The sequence below is a fragment of the Schistocerca gregaria genome, chromosome X (assembly GCF_023897955.1).
Source record: "Schistocerca gregaria isolate iqSchGreg1 chromosome X, iqSchGreg1.2, whole genome shotgun sequence".
Lineage (NCBI taxonomy): Eukaryota > Metazoa > Arthropoda > Insecta > Orthoptera > Acrididae > Schistocerca > Schistocerca gregaria.
The window spans coordinates 398,117,807-398,140,769 of NC_064931.1; the positions used below are offsets into that span (position 1 = coordinate 398,117,807).

Genomic DNA, 22,963 nt, shown 5'->3' on the forward strand with positions numbered 1-22,963 from the left:
GGTTTAAGTAGTTCTAAGTTGTAGGGGACTGATGACCTCAGAACTTAACTCGCTCAGCCAGAGACTGCTGTAGTCCAGTGCGGCCGCACGACTCTGCATTTTGCAGCCCGTCGGACCTCCATGCCGTTGCCCTGGCTGAACCGGATTAGGGAAGGATGGGGAAGGAAGTCGGCTGTGCCCTTTCAAAGGAACCATCCCGGCATTTGCCCAGAGTGCTCTAGGGATATCACGGAAAACCTAAACCAGGATGCAGGGACGCGGGATTGAATCGTCGTCCTCCTGAATAGTCTGAGAGAGCAAAGCCTGGAGAATAGGGAAGGGGTGGGGGACGTGAAGCGACTTGCAATCCTATTTCCATTAATTTTTCAACCACAGCTGCTGAGGTGTGTGATGGTGCATTGTCAGGATCGAAAAAGACGGTCCAATAACGATGAATAATATCCACCTGTAATAATTTTACCGTTTTCCAGATAGACGATGAGGATTATCCCTTGCGAATCCCAAAAGACAGACGCTATAACCTTTCCGGCTGAAGGAGTGTTTTTCCCCTTTTTTGGTGCACATTCTCCCTTGGTAACCCATTGTTTCGAGTGTCGTTTTGTATCAGGAGTTTCATTCACAGTGACGAAACGAGGCTCAAAGTCCTGCAGATTCTTCTGAACACCTGCAAACCATCCTTGCAACACTTCGCACAATTCCGTATTTGGTCAAGCGTAAGCAATCGCGGAACGCCTCTTGCGGATAGGTTTCTCATATCCAAATGTTCATGCAAAATATTATGTACCCGTTCACTAGAGATGCCTACAGCACTAGCAATCTCACGCATCTTATCCCGCCTGTCATCCATTACCATATCAGGGATTTTATCAATGATTTCTGGAGTGGTAACCTACACAGGGTGTCCAGAACGTTCAGCATCACTTGTGCCCATATGGGCACTCCTAAAATTTTGAAATCATTAATAAACTGTTTTAATCGAAGGCGCAGAGTCACCATAACGTTTATCAAGCTTGTCTTTATTTTCGTCCTTCTTTTTTTTTACATTCACTCGACTGCCTTGATTCACAAGAATGCCAAACACAAAGAAATAGACCAATAAGACTGAAACTTGGTGTGCGTTCTTTCCAAAGATGCTACTAACTAAACATGACCTAGATAGGCGTCGGTGGTGGCATCTCTCGTACTTTGCGCGGGATTATCAAACGCCTCTCGTATTTCAGTAAATTCAAATTAATACCTTTCAGATGTATTAATTTAACAAACTTAACATATCTCTTTGTATTAATGTCTTTATCAGCTTTGTATACAGCTATTCGTGAAAGAAATGCTAAACTGCCGACGTGGAGGTCGTCCTCTATTGGTGTGATCCAATTACTGATTAGCAATTTATCAGATCTTTTATGGTGCACAAACGAACCTTCAGTCTTTAAGAAACGAAGTCCGATACTCAATTCACTATACTGCACAATGCGTTTGACCGATCGTGTTATGCACTTGCCTTATGAAAATTACATTGGAGCCACATGTGTAAGTTTCCGTTTCTCTCGAACAAAAAACCTGGGGTAATAGGAATTAAACCGAGAAATCAACAAGCACTGCTGACTTAATTTCAGTTGACATTACTGATCTGATTACCTGTTGGTAAGTGGTAGCTGAACAAGACTATTTTCATTACATTCTCTGTCTTCCTTCCACCTTCGTAAGCAGCAAGGTAACAGTTACAGCTCACAACTTCCACTCGCTCATCCACCTTCGAGAGAGGTTGTTTCTATTGTTGGATAGGGACCACTTATACTGTGATCACTCCATGTATGGTTGCAGTTCAACGTCATACCAGAGACACTTCTGTTTACAGCAACAACATAATACAAGAACACTTACATCAGTTCGTTGCGTCGGCCAACAGTGTGATATAAATAGCTTTTCTCATACGAGAATGAGCAGCGCCGTTAATTTTGAGCAATATAGAAAGGTATTTTCTCATGTCTACAGCCGAGGGCGCTGAATGCCACGATATCAACCTTACTCATGAGTGCTCCCAGTAACGAACTTGCAAAATGTGGGCCAGAAGCTTACCTCACACTCCCACCACCTTCCCCAATGTTGTTGTTGTTGTGGTCTTCAGTCTGAAGACTGTTTTGATGCAGCTGCCCAAGCTATTCTATTCTGAGCAAGCCTCTTCAGCGCTGCACGGCTAATGCAATGTGCATCAGTTTGAACCTGCTAACTGTATTCAAGACATTGTCTCCCTCTACAATTTTAACACACACACACCCCTCCCCAATACCCGCATATACACACTTCTCCATTACCATACTGACAAGTTCTAGATGTCTCAGGATATGCCCTATAAAACGAAGTTGTGCCATAAATTTCTTGTTTTCCCCAGTTCGACTCAGTATCTTCTTATCAGTTATTCAATCTGCAGCGCCAGCCGTATTTTTCGGCGCTACTGAACAAACTTGTGATGTTGGCATGGCTGTTACAAAAGCTCTAGAGAGTGGACCAGCTCAGAGCCGATCAAACACCATTTCGGCCGATGCAGCAATGCCACTGACAGATTCCCACATTGTGCTCCAGGGAAGTGGCTGCCGCCGCCATAACGAGGACGCAGTAGAAAGGCGTTGTTAGGCCAGGAACTACACATTCAATCAACAGACTTCTTATGGCTTACATGGTTACAAGCTGTGATTTGTAAAGCATGAACGCTCTGTCCCAACATAAATTACCATTATTTTCAGTCAAAGGTGTCTCAGTATGGTTGCTACTATTTAAGAGGAGAGGTGTAGGCCGCTCCACGAGGCGTCCTGAAACTACAAGAATCCACCATGGGATTTGGCCTCCACTAACTGTGGGATGCTGCTGCTGGTTAAAAGGTCATTGCTGTGGGCTTAGCATCTTCCAGCCTGTGTACCAACTACCAGGTGCAACCAGCCTTCCGCCACAGAAGGCAATCGTTTGCGAACATGCCCACCTGTTGCGTCAGTCCCTTAACACAAGCTATAGAGGACGTTGTGCAACAGAATGTTCTAGTTTCAAAAATGGTTCAAATTTCTCTGTGCTCTATTGTACTTAACATCTGTGGTCATCAGTCCCCCAGAACTTAGAAATACTTAAACCTAACTAACCTAAGGACATCACACACATCCATGACCGAGGAAGGATTCGAACCTGCGACCGTAGCGGTTATGCAGTTCCAAACTGAAGCGCCTGGAACCGCACGACCACACCGGTCGGGAATGTTCTACTTGTTTCTTTAGTAAATGTATGACCAATGGTGAAGTTGGTATGTGCAGCGATTAATCATCATCCTGACAACAATCCAACAGCGTTAGAAGTGTGTGTCATGTCTGAATTTCAGTGACAGGGGAACCTTAGCAGCCACCCTCCCTGGAGACAATGACTCTCGACTACCTCAGGGTTGCAATTTCGTCGACACACAGCATCAGTATGCAGTGCGTGAGTGTTCTATTTTACCCCCTGCGAGTATCACGTCGACTCATTGCACCTTTAGCAGCTTTTCAGTTCCGTTTTCATGTGTGATATGCGTCAAGTAAACTCAGTCTGTGTTCTGAGGGTGTGTAAACACGAAGGTTATTTTTGCCTAACATCAATGAGTGTGGCTCATTGCCTGGAAGTGTATTAGGTCTTAACCATGCATAGCTTCTTAGGAGGGGAAGATGAGTTTTGTCGAGAATTCGGAGTTTTATGGTAGTTTCCGTCGTGTTTAGTGGGCAATGTGTTTCATTTTGAGCTATAAATGTTGCTCACTGCGTTTAAGCGCGTAAAGTAGTAGTCATGAGTAACCGCTCAAATGGAGAAGTTAAGTTACAGTAAGTGTTAGGATAGAATTACCTTAAGTGTCCTTGTCGTCGTACTGTTTTGTTCTCCTCGTTTGTTGTTTGCATAATTAGTGAGGTATACCCTGGCGCAGAGGTGGCGGATTTCTGCAGCGTGGACCAGATGTTGAGGGAGGTCCATGTGCCGATGATTTTCGTGTCTTGTAGAGTGCAACTGCCTACAGTAATTATGTTGTAGATACTTAGGAGGTTGCACAGAAAGCTATCAATAAGGCTGATTGTATTGCTAATATTTAGGGTACTGAAATGGTACAGACGCATTTAGTATTTCCGAAGAGCGCAGATTCGGCACCATCTGTGACGGAACTGCCTTCTCAGAAGATGGAAAGAGGAGAAAAGGAGATGTGTTCGTAAAGTTAATGATCGGGCCGACAAGGCTTGTGCCTGTGGATCAGGAGATTGACGAAAGTGACAACACTTGCAGTGTAATGCGTGATGCAGTCGAATGCTGATGTGCAACCCCAGGGCTACACTTTCTCATCAAGCATCAAGCCGAAACTGACTTTCGATGACGCGCGGTGGAACTCAGGGGGATGATGTTCAAGCTGGGGGAAGCTGTCACCAGTGAAACACTGTCGCAAGGTTCGTTTGTCATGAAGAACAAATGCAGGCAAAATCACTAAGGCTTAATTTGCATGATATAGGGGCAAAAGTCACTTGGAAGTTACTTTAGGTGACCGAAAGTGTCTCTGACTTACACGATTCTGGACTTCGCCTGCGAGTAGGGAATCGTCGTTAAGTATGCAGCGGTCAGTGATTGAGAGCACTTCTCCTGTCAATACTGAAGTTGAGCTGTTATCTGAATTCCGTCCTTGTTTCTAGGAGTTCGCGTTTCTTGTCTGTAGAATACAGAGAGGAGAAGATAGTACTAGATTATACTAGTCGGAGGACCGCCTTCTGCCTTTTATGTGGCTGGAGATCTTCCACCGTCACATACTTCTACGAGAACCATCACTCCGACGCACGGGACGAAGTACATACGATGATATTGCTAATTGCTTCGGCTTATTAATACTATAAAGCTGAACAGCTGTGTTCACGTAAGTTTCATTTCCACTGAGGTTGCACACTACTGTAGATCTTTTTGAAAGTAGTGTCTCCCAGTGTTTGGGACGTAGAAGACGCCAGTAATCTCGCGTTATTTATATTAGATCGCGTAGCCACAAAAAGAGGAACATTTGGGCAGTTGATCAATAATATTAGTCAGGAAATTCATTTGCATGTCTTTATGTCCATTGCCCTTCCCCATGAACCATGGACCTTGCCGTTGGTGGGGAGGCTTGCGTGCCTCAGCGATACAGATGGCCGTACCATACGTGCAACCACATCGGAGTGGTATCTGTTGAGAGGCCAGACAAACGTGTAGTTCCTGGAGAGGGGCAGCAGACTTTCCAGTAGTTGCAGGGGCAACAGTCTTGATGATTGACTGACCTGGCCTTGCAACATTAACAAAAACGGCCCTTGCTGTGCTGGTACTGCGAACGGCTGCAAGCAAGGGGAAACTAAGTCCGTAATTTTTCTCGAGGGCATGCAGCTTTACTGTATGAAGTAATGATGATGGCGTCATCTTGGGTAAAATATTCCGGAAGTAAAATAGTCCCCTATTCGGATCTCCGGGCGGGGAGTACTCAGGAGGACATCGTTATCAGGAAAAAGGAAACTGGCGTTCTACGGATCGGAGCGCGGAATGTCAGATCCCTTAACCGGGTAGGTAGATTAGAAAATTTAAAAAGGGAAATGGATAGGTTAAAGTTAGATATAGTGGGAATTTGTGAAGTTCGGTAGCACGAGGAACAAGACTTCTGGTCAGGTGAATATAGGGATAGAAACACAGAATCAAATAGGAGTAATGCAGGAGTAGGTTTAACAATGAATAAAAAAATAGGAGTGCGGGTAAGCTACTACAAACAGCATAGTGAACACATTATTGTGGCCAAGACAGACACGAAGCCCACGCCTACTACAGTAGTACAAGTTCATATGCCAACTAGCTCTGCAAATGATGAAGAAATTGAAGAAACGTATGATGAGATAAAATAAATTATTCAGGTAGTAAAGGGAGACGAAAATTTAATAGTCATGGGTGACTGGAATTCATCAGTAGGAAAAGGGAGAGAAGGAAACATAGTAGGTGAACATGGATTGGGTCTAAGAAACGAAAGAGGAAACCGCCTGGTAGAGTTTTGCACAGAGCATAACTTAATTATAGAAAACACTTGGTTCAAGAATCATGAAAGAAGGTTGTATACATGGAAGAATCGTGGAGATACTAGAAGGTATAAGTTAGATTATATAATTGTAAGACACAGATTTAGGAACCAGGTTTTAAACTGTCAGACATTTCCAGGGGCAGATGTGGACTCTGACAACAATCTATTGGTTATGAACCATAGATTTAAACTGAAGAAACTGCAAAAAGGTGGGAATTTAAGATGGAACCTGGATAAACTGAAAGATCCAGGGGTTGTACAGAGTTTCAGGGAGAGCATAAGAGAACAATTGACAGGAATGGAGTAACGAAGTACAGTAGAAGAAGAATGGGTAGCTCTGCGGGATGAAGTAGTGAAGGCAGCAGAGTATCAAGTACGTAAAAAGACGAGGGCTAGTGGAACTCCTTGGGTAACAGAAGAAATACTGAATTTAACTGATGAAAGGAGAAAATATAACACACAGTAAATGAAGCAGGCAGAAAGGAATACAAACGTCTCAAAAATGAGATCGACAGGAAGTGCAAAAGGGCTAAGCAGGGATGGCTAGAGGGCAAATGTAAGGACGTAGAGGCTTATCTCACTAGGGGTAAGATAGATACTGCCTACAGGAAAATTAAAGAGACCTTTGGAGAAAAGAGAACCACTTGTATGAATATCAAGAGCTCAGATGGAAACCCAGTTCTAAGAAGGGAAAGCAGAAAGGTGGAAGGAGTAAATAGAGGGCCTATACAAGGACGATGTACTTGAGGACAATATTATGGAAATGGAAGAGGATGTAGATGAAGATGAAATGGGAGATACTATACTGCGTGAAGAGTTTGACAGAGACTGAAAGACCAGAGTCGAAACAAGGCCCCGGGAGAAGACAACATTCCATTAGAACTGCTGACGGCCTTGGGAGAGCCAGTCCTGACAAAAGTCTACCATCTGGTGAGCAAGATGTATGAGACAGGCGAAATACCCTTAGACTTCAAGAAGAATATAATAATTCCAATCCCAAAGAAAGCAGGTGTTGGCAGATGTGAAAATTACCGAACTATCAGTTTAATAAGTCACAGCTGCAAAATACTAACGTGAATTCCTTACGGACGAATGGAAAAACTGATAGAAGCCGACCTCGGGGAAGATCAGTTTGGATTCCGTGGAAATGTTGGAACACGTGAGGCAATACTGACCCTACGACTTATCTTAGAAAATAGATTAAGGAAAGTCAAACCTAGGTTTCTAACATTTGTAGACTGAGAGAAGGCTTTTGACAATGTTGACTGAAATATTCTCTTTCAAATTCTGAAGGCGGCAGGGGTAAAATATAAGGAGCGAATGGCTATTTACAATTTGTACAGAAACCAGATGGCAGTTATAAGAATCGAGGGGCATGAACGGGAAACAGTGTAGGGAAGGGAGTGAGACAGGGTTGTAGCCTATCCCCAATGTTATTCAATCTGTATATTGAGCAAGCAGTAAAGGAAACAAAAGAAAAATTCGGAGTAGGTATTAAAATCCATGGAGAAGAAATAAAAACACTGAGGTTCGCCGATGACATTGTAATTCTATCAGAGACAGCAAAGGACTTGGAAGAGCAGTTGAACGGAATGGACACTGTCTTGAAAGGAGGATATAAGATGAACATCAACAAAAGCAAAACGAGGAAAATGGTATGTGGTCGAATTAAGTCGGGTGATGCTGAAGGAATTAGATTAGGAAATGAGAGGCTTAAAGTAATAAATGGGTTTTTCTAGTTGGGGAGCAAAATAACTGATGATGGTCGAAGTAGAGAAGATATAAAATGTAGACTGGCAATGGCAAGGAAAGCGTTTCTGTAGAAGAGAAATTTGTTATTATCGAGTATAGATTTAAGTGTCAGGAAGTCGTTTCTGAAAGTATCTGTACGGAGTGTAGCCATGTATGGAAGTGAAATATGGACGATAAATAGTTTGGACAAGATGAGAATAGAAGCTTTCGAAATGTGGTGCTATAGAAGAATGCTGAAGATTAGATGGGTAGCTCACATAACTAATGATGAAGATACCGGTTAGTAGGACATGTTCTGAATCATCAAGGGACCACATATTTTGCATTGGAGGGCAGCGTGGAGGGTAAATATCGTTGAGGGAGACCAAGAGATGAATACATTAAGCAGATTCAGAAGGATATGGGTTGCAGTAAGTACTGGGAGATGAAGAAGCTCGCACAGGATAGGGTAGCATGGAGAGCTGCATCAAACCAGTCTCAGGACTGAAGACCACAACAACAACATGTCCATTGCACATCGACATATAAACATTTGTAATGTATAAAGAAATTTTAATCTACAATAAATGTATCGCCAGGAAAGGACATTAATGTTTAGTAGTTACTAGTTCCCTTAATCATTCATTTATTTTTATGTTGTAATTTATATGTTAAAGAGCAAGAAAGAGAAAATAATATCGCTGTTAAGAGATCCTAAGATCTGCTTCAGGGGGTAGTCAGACAGGGCCAAATATTTATTTTTGCGTTCAGTATTTTCCATTGCGCACATTCATTTTTACATCCGCCTGTAGCACCATCTTGGAAACCATACAAATACCTTTAGGAATAATCGCTAACACTTAACTTTATATTCGATGTTAGCAAATTCCTCTTCTTCGTTAATGCTTTTCTTGCTATAGTCAGTCTTCATATTATATCCTCTCTACTTCGGCCATCATCAGTTATTTTTCAGAATACTCTAATTAGTCATGTACATTGTATTTTAAAATTTTGAAAAGTTATATTTGTGATTTATAAATGATTTCTTCTACCAGATTCAGTAATTGTTTTACATTTTTCACTAAATCTTAACGCAATGATTGAGGCCTTGGCAGTGGATATGAATTTTCAGAACAGGTGTCATATTCATATTTTCTGGTTTAGGACCCTTCTTACGCATAAATATATCTTTAAAAAGTATGCTGTTGATAAAAGACAATGAAAATTAACGAAATCCGTATATCTTTGTGTTGGTCATATATTACGACCCCTTTTTGTAGTACACATTATGGAAAATCCGTTGGTACTACTAGGTTTATTTTGAATGAGTTCCATTACTATTCATTTAGTTCCGTTGAGGGTTATCTTATAATCCCTTTGCTATCTACTCCATTCAACTTTTTTAACTGCTATTCCAAGTCCTTTGCTGTATCTGACAGAATTGCAGTGTCACCAGTAAACTTCAAAACGTTTATTGCTTTCCCCTGATATTTAATTAGCCTGCCGGAGTGGCCGTACGGTTCTAGACGCTACAGTCTGGAACCGCGAGACCGCTACGGTCGCAGGTTCGAATCCTGCATCGGGCATGGATGTTTGTGATGTCCTTAGGTTAGTTAGGTTTAAGTAGGTCTAAGTTCTAGGGCACTGATGACTTCAGAAGTCCCATAGTGCTCAGAGCCATTTGAACCATTTTTGATATTCTGTATACAAATTTATCCTTGTATGCTTTACTGCTTGTTCGGTGTAGATGTTGAATGACATCGGGTGTAGGCTACCTGGATGTCTCAATCCCTTCTTCTAATTGCACAACTAGAAATCCATCATATGGGGTAGCAGAATTTAAGGACTGCAAAATTCATTTTTCAGTGCATATACGGCAAAAATTCAAACTTTCGTTTAAGACAACATGGATTCCGAAGGATTCAGGTGTTACGATTACTGGAGAAACATGTAGGAATGAGCGTCTCTCCTATTTCCGAACATTAAATGTTATTTTTTTTAACTTCCGGAAGAGCAGAGTACATTGAGAGAACTATTTCTGGATCGAAAGGTAAGCCAGTTCCGTTCGAACCTACAAGTGAGAAGCTACAGAAAAGACAATTGGAGATGCAGTATTGGGAAATGTCGTTAGAGTTATTGTGAGATTGTATCCTTTTCATGACTTTACGCCTCTTATCTTTAGATATCATTTTTAAACGACGAATTGTGGCCAGAGGAGAGCTGGTACGTCACAGTATTTCTGGACAAATAGCTTTACATCTAAGTACAATTTGACGCGTTTATGTAAAAGTCCAACTTCAGAAACTCCTCTGTCGTGGGGCGCCAGACTCAAATGCTTTAACATTGTCCATGTCAACAGAAGGTGCAGTGCACGTGATTTCTCCAGTTCTAATTCCTTGGTCGCCGCTTTGAAGAGCTACTAAAGTCCTTATATTTTAAAAGCTATAAAATAAACGATTGCGTATAAGAATTACAGTAATAGAATGGCAAACATACCGTGAAATGTTCTTTCATCTGCGTGATATCAGTTCATTCATTTCGGGCTATTTCTCCCTTCTCAGAGAGATTCTCGCAAAAAGGCATTCTAACAATGTCATCTGCTTATTCCAGTGACTATCGTTAGATTGGCTCAGTGACCTATCAAGAGCATTAAGAAGATCACTTTCCTTTACGTAAGCGACCCGTTCTTTCACCGCAATCAAAAACCCATGAAAAGAAATGGCTCTGAGCACTATGGGGCTTAACGTCCCCTGGAACTTAGAACTACTCAAACCTAACTTATATCTAAGGACATCACATACACCCATGCCCGAGGCATGATTCGAACCTGCGACCATAGCAGTCGAGTAGTTCCTGACTGTAGCGCCTAGAACCGCTCGGCCTCACCGGCCGGCAAAGACCATGAACGTATGGATAATTGACGCATATATACTCCGCATTAAAATTATTTTGTAGTCCCGTATTTAGAACACGGCAGGAACGATTCAGTCGTGAATATAACTCGCTGTGCAATGACATTGTGCTGCATGTCTTTCAATGTAGAGTGGTCGATACCAAGAGACATAAATCGTCTAAACAATTCTCTTAGAAAGTTACCGCCCGATTTTGGTTCATCTGGAATCTGAGTTGTTAACAAACTGCGAGATTTGAGAGTCCAGTCAATGAAACATGTCAGATAATTGTTTTTTCTGGAGCTGGATGCCCAGATGTCTGTAGTTGCTAAATATTCTCCTTCTGTTATATGAGCAGTTACCTCTAGCATAATTATATGTCGTAGGCTTTTAGCACTTTCTGGCATGTATCATGACACAGTTGTGTGGTGAGGTACAATGGTCTTTGTAATGTCCACAACGTCTGAACAAGATCCATAAGACCTTCATCTGTCATAGTTCCATACGACCTTACGTCTTGTTCACACAGAGCCATGCATTTATCGACAGTTATCTCCTGAGCAGGTTTAGGAAGTCGTTTCTCGTCCACACAAGACCTTTGTTTATTAGACACGCATGGATGGCGAGAAATGTCGAAGAGCCATTTGACCCTTCAGCATGAGAGTAAATTTCACTGCATAGCGAACAGCAAACAAAGGGAACGTTTTTCCTAACGCCATCCGCAACGGGCTTTAACAAGGTCCAAACTGAACATTTAAGAGGTGCTTCAGGCTTTGTCGTTCTCTGCTAACCACTGATTAGTTTTTCTTTCACTTCCCATTTTATAGACATGTGCACCTTCTTCTGCAAACCATAATTAGTTACCTCACTCATTTTGTGCGTTACGACAAAAATTAAGAAATCCCACCACCTCACTAAACACTGCTCTACTCACCGCTCACAGTACGACTGTGGCTGCACACAGCACTGGTGCAGTGAAGTCACGGCCTCGCTCAGTGTGCAGCATTGAGGCCGCGGCCCGTTGGCACACAGGTGCTTTCGCAACAGCACTGCTCGGCCCTTGGGGTGACGTCAGGGACTCGCTCGGCCCGAGACTGCTGCATTCCAGGGCGGCCACAGCTCGTGGGCCGGGCCTCTGTGCACACAGTGCGGCCCGTCGGACCTCGATGCGGCAGCCCCGGTTGAAACTGCAGTGCGAGGCAAGGCACGCACGGCTTACATGTCAGCGCTCCTGGACACTCCTCGATGCCCACCTCTGCTGCAAACTGCACAACCAGCGCACGCTCTCAGCCAGTTGTCACCGACCGATTGACATCATACAAACCAGCTGCGATGTCACTCCCGCAGTGGCTACATCATTTCCCATGGGCAGACACGTCACTGAACTGACTTACCCTCTTATCCTCAGAACACTGATACCTCTCAAATTTTAAGTTAGTGTATCTTGTACAAATCACTCCCTTGCAAATGAAAATGATTTGTCAAACTGTTTATATAAAACGTGTCAAATTGTGTATTGTTTTTTCTTGTATGCACCAATCTTGTAGTATTGTTGTACTTACGATTTGAATGACTACTTTTGCAGTGTCCAGTGTCGAAATCAAATGTATCGTAGGCAAATATAAGTCATATAGAAAATTTTTCTTTTTTTTATATTTATGAAATTTGTGGGTAGCAGAGAGTCCACGATGTTCATAAGTAGATGTAATGCTTTCTAAGATAATAAAGAACCTTTTCTGCGATTAGCTACGAGATGTCTTCCTGTTTTGTATCGTCCTTGGTTCTTCACCTTCCGCTATGTAAGCATCTATCTTGTTAGCTCTAAAGAACCATGAATATATTTAAGTCTATTTAAATTAATACCTTTCAGAAGTATTAATTTCAGAAGTATTTAAATTAATACCTTTCAGAAGTATTAATTTAAAAAACTAAATGTATCTCTTTGTATTAATGTGCTTATCAGCTTTGTGTACAGCTATTCGTGAAAGAAGTGCAAAACTGCTGATGTGGAGCCAGTCTGCCATTGGTGTGATCGAAATACAGATCTGTCATGGTGCCCCAATGAAGCTGCAGTCTTTCAGAAAGAAAGTCTGATACTCAATTAACTACACAACATAATGCCATTGACCGGCCACGATATGCACTTGCCTTATTAAAATTACATTGGAGCCACATCTGTAACTTTACATTCTCTCGAACACCAATCTGGAGTAATAAGAAATCACAACAGCAATCAACAAGAACTGCTCGGTTAATTTCAATTGACATTACTGAGATGACTACCTGCTGGTAAGTGATATGTGATCATGACTATTTTCTTTACGTTCTTTATCTTCCTTACACCTTCGCAAGCAGGCAAGGTAACAGTTACAGCTCATCACTTCCACTCGCTCATCCTCCTTCCAGAGAGATTGCTGCTATTGTTGCCTATACAGTGGTAACTCCACGGTGGTTACAGTTTAACGTCATACGAGATACATTACTGTTTATAACAACAAAAGAGTACAAGAACCGCTACATCAATTCGTTGCATCGGCCAGCAGTGTGATATAAATAGCTTTTCTCATAAGAGAATCAGCAGCGCCGTTAATTTAGAGCAATACAGAAACGTCTTTTGCCATGGCAACAGCCGAGGGTGCTGAATCACACGAGACCTACTTTCCTCACGAATTTTCGCCGTAAGGAACTTGCAGTATTGTGGACCAGAGGCCTACTTCTCCCTCCCGCCCCCTTCCCCAGTGTTGTCGTTGTGGTGTACAGTCTGAAGACTGGTTTGATGCAGCTGCCCAAGCTAGTCTACTCTGTGCAAGCCTCTTCAGCGCTCCACAGCTTATGCAATGTACATCAGTTTGAACCTGCTACGTGTATTCAAGACTTTGTCTCCCTCTACAATTTTAACAGCCCCCCCTCACCAACACCCACATATACACACTTCTCTCCATTACCAAATTGACAATTCCTTGGTGCCTCAGGATATGCCCTATGAAAGGACGTCGTACCATAAGTTTCTTGTACTCCCCAGTTCGACTCAGTATATTCATATCAGTTATTCGATCTGCAGCGCCACCACTAATTTTCGGCGCTACTGAGTAAAATGGTGATTGTGGTATGGATAGCTACGGTGTGGGTAAAAGTTCTTAAGTTGGCACTACGACAAACACATCCTCTAGCCGGTGCTGTGGAGGTGTACGAGCTACGCGACAGATTCTTCCCATTTTGATCAAGACCAGACGGCCAGGACACATCGCTTGCTATTGAGACTATGTACTACATGCGACGGGTCTAAGGCTTCCCACCTCAGTGCAAAGTTATGTATTCAGTTAATAATGTGATATAGTAAAACCATTTCTAAGAGCAGTACCGAGAGGTTTTCACCTTTTCCTGCTCCTACTTACTCGGCCAACCTTTCAGTTTGCAAGAGCATAACCACGCGCCGCCTTCCAGGCGAGATCCAAAACTTGGCATTTCTTTTTTTGCTCGGTACAACTTTAGCTTTTTTGTGATATGCCCGTGAGGCTTAGTGACTGTCTTTTTGTGTTCCAACCATTCGCTATTAAGACTTTCATTGGTGTAAACCATGGCTTCGTCACAGGATCACTCTTCACTGTCCGATCTTGTAGGTTTTCAGGGTGAGCAAATGACGCAGCTGCTTGCTGCCATAAGTTGACTGGTCACACTACAAACTGCAGCTACTTCGGTGACTCCGACGCCACCGCCTGTACCGACGCCGTCTCCGACGGCGCCGCCATTTCTTGCCTTCAGTCCTGAGGTTGAAAGCAGGACATAATACATCAAGTTAGAATCCTACCTCGAGCATGGATGTGTGTGATGTCCTTACTTTAGTTAGTTTTAAGTAGTTCTACGTTCTAGAGGACTGATGACCTCAGAAGTAAGTTACGTCCCATAGTGCTCAGAGCCATTTGACCCACGGTTTGCTTTTTTCATTTCCAATTCGGATGTTGTGTTGTACCGTGTGCTCGTGAAATTGTTTCCCACCACCTGCCCAGAAACTAAAACTTACAATGAAGAGGTTGATGCTTTGAACTCCAACTTTCGTGATAGTGTAAATGTGGTAGCTGCACGCAACAAATTCTTTCGTCTCAGTTGTCGCTCTACTCAGTCAAATAAAGCTTGGTTAGCAGGCCTTTAGGCACTAATTTCTGATTGTGACGTTAATTACTCGTGTGGACACTCATATGCCGATGTAATGTTTAGACACGCTATTGCGTACAATGTGGCGGATCACCGCATCCGCAAACAAATCCTCAGATTTAAAAACCCGTCTTTGCAGAAACTAGTAGACTTGCTAGACACACAAGATACATTATACATGGCTACTTCCGCGTTCGAGGTGACCCCGGGTGTGTGACTGTTAGCGCGGCACAACACGTGTCCTCCCACCCGCCAGCACGGCCAGCCACGCCGCGCCGCTCGATCGCAAGTAAACAAATTTCACACCAGGCACCCACTAAGAAACTGAAATTACATCCAAACTCCTTTCGTGCCCACCCACGGGACATTTTCCCATCCCGTCAAGCACTGATATTTTTGTAATAAGAAAGGACATGCGCAAGCTGTGTGTAGTAAGATAAACTCTAATGCACAACTTGTCTCCCGTCCTCGTGACTCATGTGGGCGTCGCAGCAACCGCCATGATCATGATTCACATCAGTCTATGTATGTTAATGCCATTTATTCAAAGCCTTCTGCTTTAAGTGCTTCGACAGCACGTCGTGGGAATCAAATTTTGCGAGACACTTCCTCTGGCATTCTGCGGGATGCGAGGTAACTTTTTGTGACTTTGCTCATTTGTTGATGTGCTGTTCACATGCAGCTGGACACTGGTGTGCCAAAAATATATTCAAATGTGTGTGAAATCTTATGGGACTTACCTGATAAGGTCATCAAAATGGTTCAAATGGCTGTGAGCACTACGGGACTTAACATCTATGGTCATCAGTCCCCTAGAACTTGGAACTCTTAAACCTAGCTAACCTAAGGACAACACACAACACCCAGCCATCACGAGGCAGAGAAAATCCCTGACCACGCCGGGAATCGAACGTGGGAACCCGGGTGCGGGAAGCGAGCACGCTACCGCACGACCACAAGATGCGGGCGATAAGGTCATCAGTCCCTAAGCTTACACACTACTTGACCTTAATTAACGTAAGGACACACACACACACACACACACACACACACACACACACACACATGCCCGAGGGAGGACACGAACCTCCGCCTTGACCAGCCGCACAGTCCATCAATACAGTGCCTGAGACCACTCGGCTAATCCTGCGCGGCTTGGTGTGTCAGTTTCTTTACTGAACAAATCGACGTATGACTTGCTTATTCACTCCCACTTCATGGTTCACATTCCACCCTGACTACACTTGCTGCACAGGGAATCTCAGTGCTTGGCGTGTGTAGTTTGCTAGCCACATATGGTGCCACGACGCGCACAGTGTCTTTCCATGTCCTCTGCTCTAGTCATGCTACGAATATTTTTGGCATGGACCCATTTGAACTTTTGGCCTCGCTATTCAGGACAATGTACTTTGCATCAACGCTATTGACCATGCAGACAGTGTTGCCACACTAAGCGACGATTTTGGTGATCTCTTTTCTGATGGCCTTGGTTGTGCCACACACTTTGCAACGCATGTTGTAGTTAAAGGCATGCCTATTTTTCGGGGTGTACGCACGGTACCCCATGCATTGCGCGACGCCGTAGCCTCTGAACTTAAGCATTTGCGAGACATTGGTGTCATTGAACCTGTTTCTGCTTCGCCATGAGCTTCGCCTATAGTGTGTGTGAAGAATAAAAACGGCTTTCTCCGTATCTGTGCTGACTTTAAGTCTACAGTAAAACCCCGACAGTGGTAGCTACATTTCCCTCACTGCGCCGTGAAGACATTTTTGATAAGCTTGGTGCGGGAAAATTCTTTTCAAAGATTGACTTGCGGGAGGCATACTTTCAGATTCCACTCGACGAACAGTCGCAGTGCTATTTTGTGATCAACACCCACCTTGGATTGTTCAAGTTTCGCCGCCTTCCGTTCGGTTGTGCTTCGGCTCGTGCTATTTTTAAGTCTTATTTGCAGCAGTTGTGTGCCTCTGTCCCTGGTTGCTCAAATTATCTGGACGATATAGTGGTATAAGGTCGCACCGCTGACGAACATTTGCAGAATTTGCGTGTCTTATTGTACTTTTGCCGGCAGGACCAAAGTGTAACAGAGGCAAGTGCAAATTTTTTCAAACTGCGATTCAGTATTTGGGACATACGATTAACGAGCAGTGTATCCAACCCTCGCCCTCACATCTTAGTGCAATTAGAGTTTTGGAGGCACCGTGGAACCTGAAAGAACTTCAGTCTGTGTTGGGCAAAATTTCATATTGCATTCGGTTTATACCAAATGCAGCGCAGATTGCAGCGCTTTTGCATCGCCTTCGGCGTAAGAACGTTCATTTTGTTTGGTGTTCAGAATGTGAGGCTGCTTTCCACAAGCTCAAATCTGCTTTGTTGAGTGATCGCTGTTTGATTCCTCTCGATCCCTGCAAATAGGTATTTTTGGCTATCGAAGCATCTTCTCACGGTTATCGGAGGGGTTCTCTCACACCGCGTTAAGTCTGTCGATCTGCCTACAGCTTTTGTGTCTAAGTTGCTCAATTCTGCCCAGAAAAACTATTATCAAATCGAAAAAGAAGCTTTAGCTATTGTACGGTATATGGTGTGACAAAGTTTCACAATTTTTTGTACGGTCGCAAGTTTTATTTGCTCACCGACCATAAGCCTTGGATGTCGTTGTTCCACCCGTCAAAGCCAGTTCAGGCCCGTACTGCACAAAAGTTGCGAAGTTGGTCTTTGTTTTTGTCAAACTACAATTACGAAATCTTGTTTCAGCCCACGGGCCAGCATGGCAGTGCTGATGCTTAGTCTCGTCTGCCTATCGCTTCTGACGAAGTGTCTCATTCTTCCGAACTGTCCTGCATGTTTATTGATTCACAAGATAAGGAATGAGCTGATGGTTTTCCGGTGGATTTTCGTCGCACTGATTCCGCGACAGCCGCCGATGCTTCTTCGCAGATTCTTTCTCAGTATATTCGTACTCAATGGCCTCCATCTGCTACGCAGATTCGTGATCCGCTTGTCCGACGTTACTTTGCGCAACGTCACAACTTGCTTGTACACCACGGTGTTATCTTGTTACGAACTGACAATGATCAGGCTTTTGTGGTTGCACTTCATTCGTTCCAGTCGGAAAATCTCTGCTTGCTGCACGCTGGTCATTGGGGTATAGTGCGGATGAAGCAATTTGCGCATCGTCACTGCACTTGGGTTGGCGGTGATAAACATATTGAGAATTTGCTTGCTAAATGTCGCTCTTGCGTGGAGCATCAATCTGATCGCCGCCAGCGCTTCTTTGCGTGGCCGACTCCTACTGCGCCTAGGCAGCGCGTTCATATTGATTTTTCCGGACCTTTCTGGGACACCCGCTGGTTAATAGTCATTGATGCGTACAGATACTTTCCTTTTGTTGTACCTATGTCTTCTACTACATCTGCCAGTAATATTCAGTCATGGACGTCTATTTTCTGCATTGAGGGCTTTCCTGAAGTTATTGTCTCCGACAAAGGCCCCCAGTCCATGTCCTCGGAGTTTGAATCGTTCTGTGCTGCTAATGGCTTTCATCATCTGACCTCAGCCTCATTCCACTGCCAGGTGAACGGCGGGGCTGAAGGCTTTGTGCGTATTTTAAGTCGCAGATGAGCAAGTTGCGCGCCACGCACTCTCGCGTGCACGTGCTTTGGACTTTCCTTGCTACATATTGCTCACAGCCGTTCGGCACCCGTTCCCCAGCGGAACTGCTACATGGCCCAACCAGCGGTCGATCCTGCAGCTATTGCACCTGCCGCCACGTGTTCCCGCTGCTTCGCCTCGTTCTGCCTTGTCGCGGCATGATTTAGTTTTCTGTTGCGTTTTCTCTGGCAGGCAGTGCTGGGAGCAGGGACACATACTTTGCCAGCTTGGCCGCGCCTTATTTGTTATTTCTGGTCCCTCCGGCACTGACAAGCGACTTCGGAACCAGATCCATTTCTGCCGTCCTCGGTTTTCTGCCGCTGGTTGTTTTGCAGCAGAATTGGAGGCTTCACGGGTTCCACCGCCTGAGCCCACATCTCCACCGACAGCCCCTCCACCGCTCACGCCCCGCCGCGAGCGCGCCGGCTGCTACCGGTCCGGTCACCTGCATGGGGTGGGCGCCTCCCGCCGCCACCACTGCACCATCTCCAGCCGCCGTCGCCGCCGCCGACATGTTCCTCCACAGAGCCGGTACTAATGGACGTTGAGGCTGCTGTCACGCCGCTGCTCCCATCACCCACGGAGATCGTTGCTCCGCCTCCTCATCCGAGCATACGCAGTGGCGGTGCGCGGCCTGGGCATTTTTTCCACGGGCGTTTTCCTCGCCTCCTCACGAGTAATTTGGGGTCGCGTGTGGGCAGCACGACTTGTCAGTTCCGCTGTCTGCCCCCTCAGCTGCGCCCCCCTGGGTGCTCCACCTGTCGCCGGAACCCCTACTCAATGACAGTGCATCATTTCAGGGTGGAGGGATGTGGTATCGATAGGTACAATGCCACGGCTTTGATGAAAGTTCATAAGTTGGTACTACACCGATGATAGCGCCCTCTAGCCGGTGCTGTGGAGGTCTACAATCTCCATGACAGATTCTGCCCATCTTGATCAAGAGCAGATGACCGGGAGACTTCGCTTGCTATTGAGACTATGTACTACTTACTATGGGTCTAAGGCTTCACAGTGCAAAATTATGCATTAAGTAAATATTGTTATATACTAAAACCATTTCCAAGAGCAGTACAGAGAGATTTTCACCTTTTCCTGCTCCTAATCTTTTCCTTCATTCAGGCAATCTTTCAATTTACAAGAACAGGTCGACACACGGCCTTCCAGGTGGGATACAAAAGCGATATTGCCATGGCTGTTGCAAAAGACTTTGTTAGTGGGCCAGCTCAGAGCCAACCAAACAACATTACGTCAGATGCAGCTATGCCACTGGCAGATTCCCACATTATACTCCAGGAAAGGGGCTGGCATTGCCAAAACGACGACACAGCAGGAAGGCGTTTGTAGGCCAGTTACCACACATCCAATCAACAGACCTCTTATGGTCTACATGGTTGCAAGCAGTGATTTGCAAAGCAAGAACGCTCTGTCTCAACAAAAATTACAATTATTTGCAGTCAAAGGTGTCAGTCTGGTAACTACTATTTGATAAGAGAGGTGTTGCCACTCCATGAGTCGACATGAGGCTTCAAGCAGCCACCATGGGATTTGGCCTCCACTAACTGTGGGCCCCTGCTTCTGGTTTTAAGATCAGTGCTGTGACTTAGCATCTTGCAGCCGGCGGGCCACCATCAGGCCAACTACCAGGTGCAAACAGCCCTCCGCCATAGAAGGCAGTCGCTTGAGACCATGGCCACCTGTTGCATTGGTTCCTTAACACTCGCTGTCTTCAGCACACGTTGCACCACAGAATGTTCTAGTTTGATCTTCAGTAAAATGTATGACTAATAGTGAAGTATTTATGAGCAGCCATATATAATCCTGACAACAGTCTACCACCTCAACTCAGACCACCACATGTACATCTACATCTACATAGATACTCTGCAAATCGCGTTTAAGTTCCTGGCAGAGGGTTCATCGAACCACCTTCACAATTCTCTATTATTCCAATGTCTTATAGCGCGCGGAAAGAATAAACACCTATATCTTCCCGTACGAGCTCTGATTTCCTTTATTTTATCGTGGTGATCGTTCCTCCATATGTAGGTCGGTGTCAACAAAATATCTTCGCATTCACAGGAGAAAGTTGGTGATTGGAATTTCGTGAGAAGATTCCGTCGCAACGAAACACGCCTTTCATTTAATGATTACCAGCCCAAATCCTGTATCATTTCTGTGACACTCTCCCCATATTTCGTGATAACACAAAACGTGCTGCTTTTCTTTCAACTCCGTCATTCCTATGTGGTAAGGATTCCACACTGTGCAGCAGAATTCTAAAATAGGACAGAGAAGGGAGTATCCTCTTGTGGCATAGTGTCCTCCTTAGTAGGTTTATTACATTTTCTAACTGTCCTGCCAATAAAATGCAGCTTTTGTTTAGCCTTCTCCACAAAATTTTCTATGTGCCTTTCCAATTTAGGTTGTTAGTAATTGTAATACCTAGGTATTTAGTTGAAAATACTGCTTTTAGATTAGACTGATTTATCGTCTAACCGAAGTTCAAAGAATTTTTCGTACCATTCATATATTATTTCTAAATCGTTTTGCAATTTGTTTTGATCATCTGATGACTTTTTTAGTCGATAAACGACAGTGTCATCTGCAAACAACCGAAGACGGCTGCTCAGTTTGTCTCCCAAATCGCTTATATAGATAAGGAACAGCACAGGGCCTATAACACTAACTTGGGGAACGCCTGAAATCATTTTCGTATTACTCGATGACTTTCCGACCGTTACTACGAACTGTAACCTCTCTGACAGGAAATCACAAATCCAGTCACATAACTGAGACGATATTCCATAAGCACTCAAATTCACTACGAGCAGCTTGTGTGGTACAGTGTCAAAAGCCTTCCGGAAATCCAGGAATACGGAATCGATCTGAAATCCCTTGTCAATAGCACTCAGCACTTCGTGTGAATAAAGAGCTAGTTGTGTTTCACAGGAACGATGTTTTCACAACCCTTGTTGACTGTGTATCAATAGAAAGTTTGCTTCGAGGTAGTTCATAATTTTCGAACGCAATATATGTTCTGCATGTCGACGTTAACGATATGGGCCTGTAATTTAGTGAATTACTCCTACCTTTCTTGAATATTGGTGTGACCTGTGCAACTAACAAATTTTGGGTACAGACTTTTCGTGGAGCGAACGGTTGAATATGACTGTTAAGTATGGAGCTAACACATCAGCATACTCGTAAAGGAATCTAATTGGTATACAGTCTGGACCAGAACACTTGCTTTTATTAAGTGATTTGAGTTGCTTCGCTACTTCGAGTATATTTACTTCTACGTTACTCAAGTTAGCACCTGTTCTCAATTATAATTCTGGGATATTTACTTTGTCTTCATTTGTGAAAGCATTTCGGAACGCTGTGTTTAGTAACTCTGCTTTGGCAGCACTGTCTAAGATAGTAACGCCATTGTTATCGCGAAGAGAAGGCACTGATTGTTTCTTGCCGCTAACGAACTTCACATACGACCAGAATCTTTTTGGATTTTCTGCAAGGTTTCGAGACAAAGTTTCGTTGTGGAAACTGTTATAGGCCTCTCGCATTCAACTCCGCGTTAAATTTCGAGCTCCTGTAAAGGATCGCCAATGTTGGAGATTTTGCGACTGTTTAAATTTGGCATGTTTGTTTCGTTGTTTCTGCAACAGTGTTCTAACCCGTTTTGTGTACCAAGGATAATCAGCTCCGTAGTTTGTTTCTTTATGTGGTATAAATCTCTCAATTGCTGCCGATACTATTTCTTTGAATTTAAGCCACATCTGCACAACAATTATATTATTAATTTGGAATGCGTGGAGATTCTCTCTCAGGAAGGTGACAACATAAATTTTATCTGCTTTCTTGAATAGGTATTTTTCGCTCATTTTTCGAGGATTTGGGGATTACATTATTCAATCTCACTACGACAACCCAGTATTCACTAATCCCTATATCGGTTCTGATGCTCGTTATTAACCTAGGATTATTTGTGTGTTTTCACAACCGTTTACTTTTCGCGTGGGCTCATGAACTAACTACGCGAAATAATTTTCAGAGAATGCGTTTAAAAAAATTTCGGATCATATTTTATGCCTACTTCCGGAATGAAACATGTATTTTTGCCAACATATCAAGGGAAAATTAAAGTCGCCACCAATTACTATCGTATGAGTCGAGTACGTGTTTGAAATCAAACTCAAGTTTTCTTTGAACTTTTCAGCAAGTGTATCATCTGAACTGGGAGGTCAGTAAAAGGATCCATTTATTATTTTATTCCGGTTGCCAACAATGACCTCTGCCCATACTAACTCACAGGAAGCATCTACTTCAATTTCGCGACCAGTTAAACTACTTCTGACAGCAACACCATTAAGTTCAAAAATGGCTCTGAGCACTACGCGACTTATAATAGAGGTCATCAGTGCCCTAGAACTTAGAACTACTTAAACCTAACCAACCTAAGGACAT

General features: G+C 43.8%; 1 protein-coding gene across 1 annotated transcript in view; it reads left to right on the top strand.

Annotated features, from left to right (window-relative positions):
- Positions 1-19,034, top strand: part of LOC126298092 (protein enabled homolog) — a 121,943-nt gene extending 102,909 nt beyond the window's left edge. The window contains exon 3 of the mRNA XM_049989408.1: positions 18,689-19,034. Coding sequence (XP_049845365.1) covers positions 18,689-19,034 — 346 coding nt within the window. The remainder of the gene's footprint in view (positions 1-18,688) is intronic.
- The last annotated feature ends 3,929 nt before the right edge of the window (positions 19,035-22,963 follow it).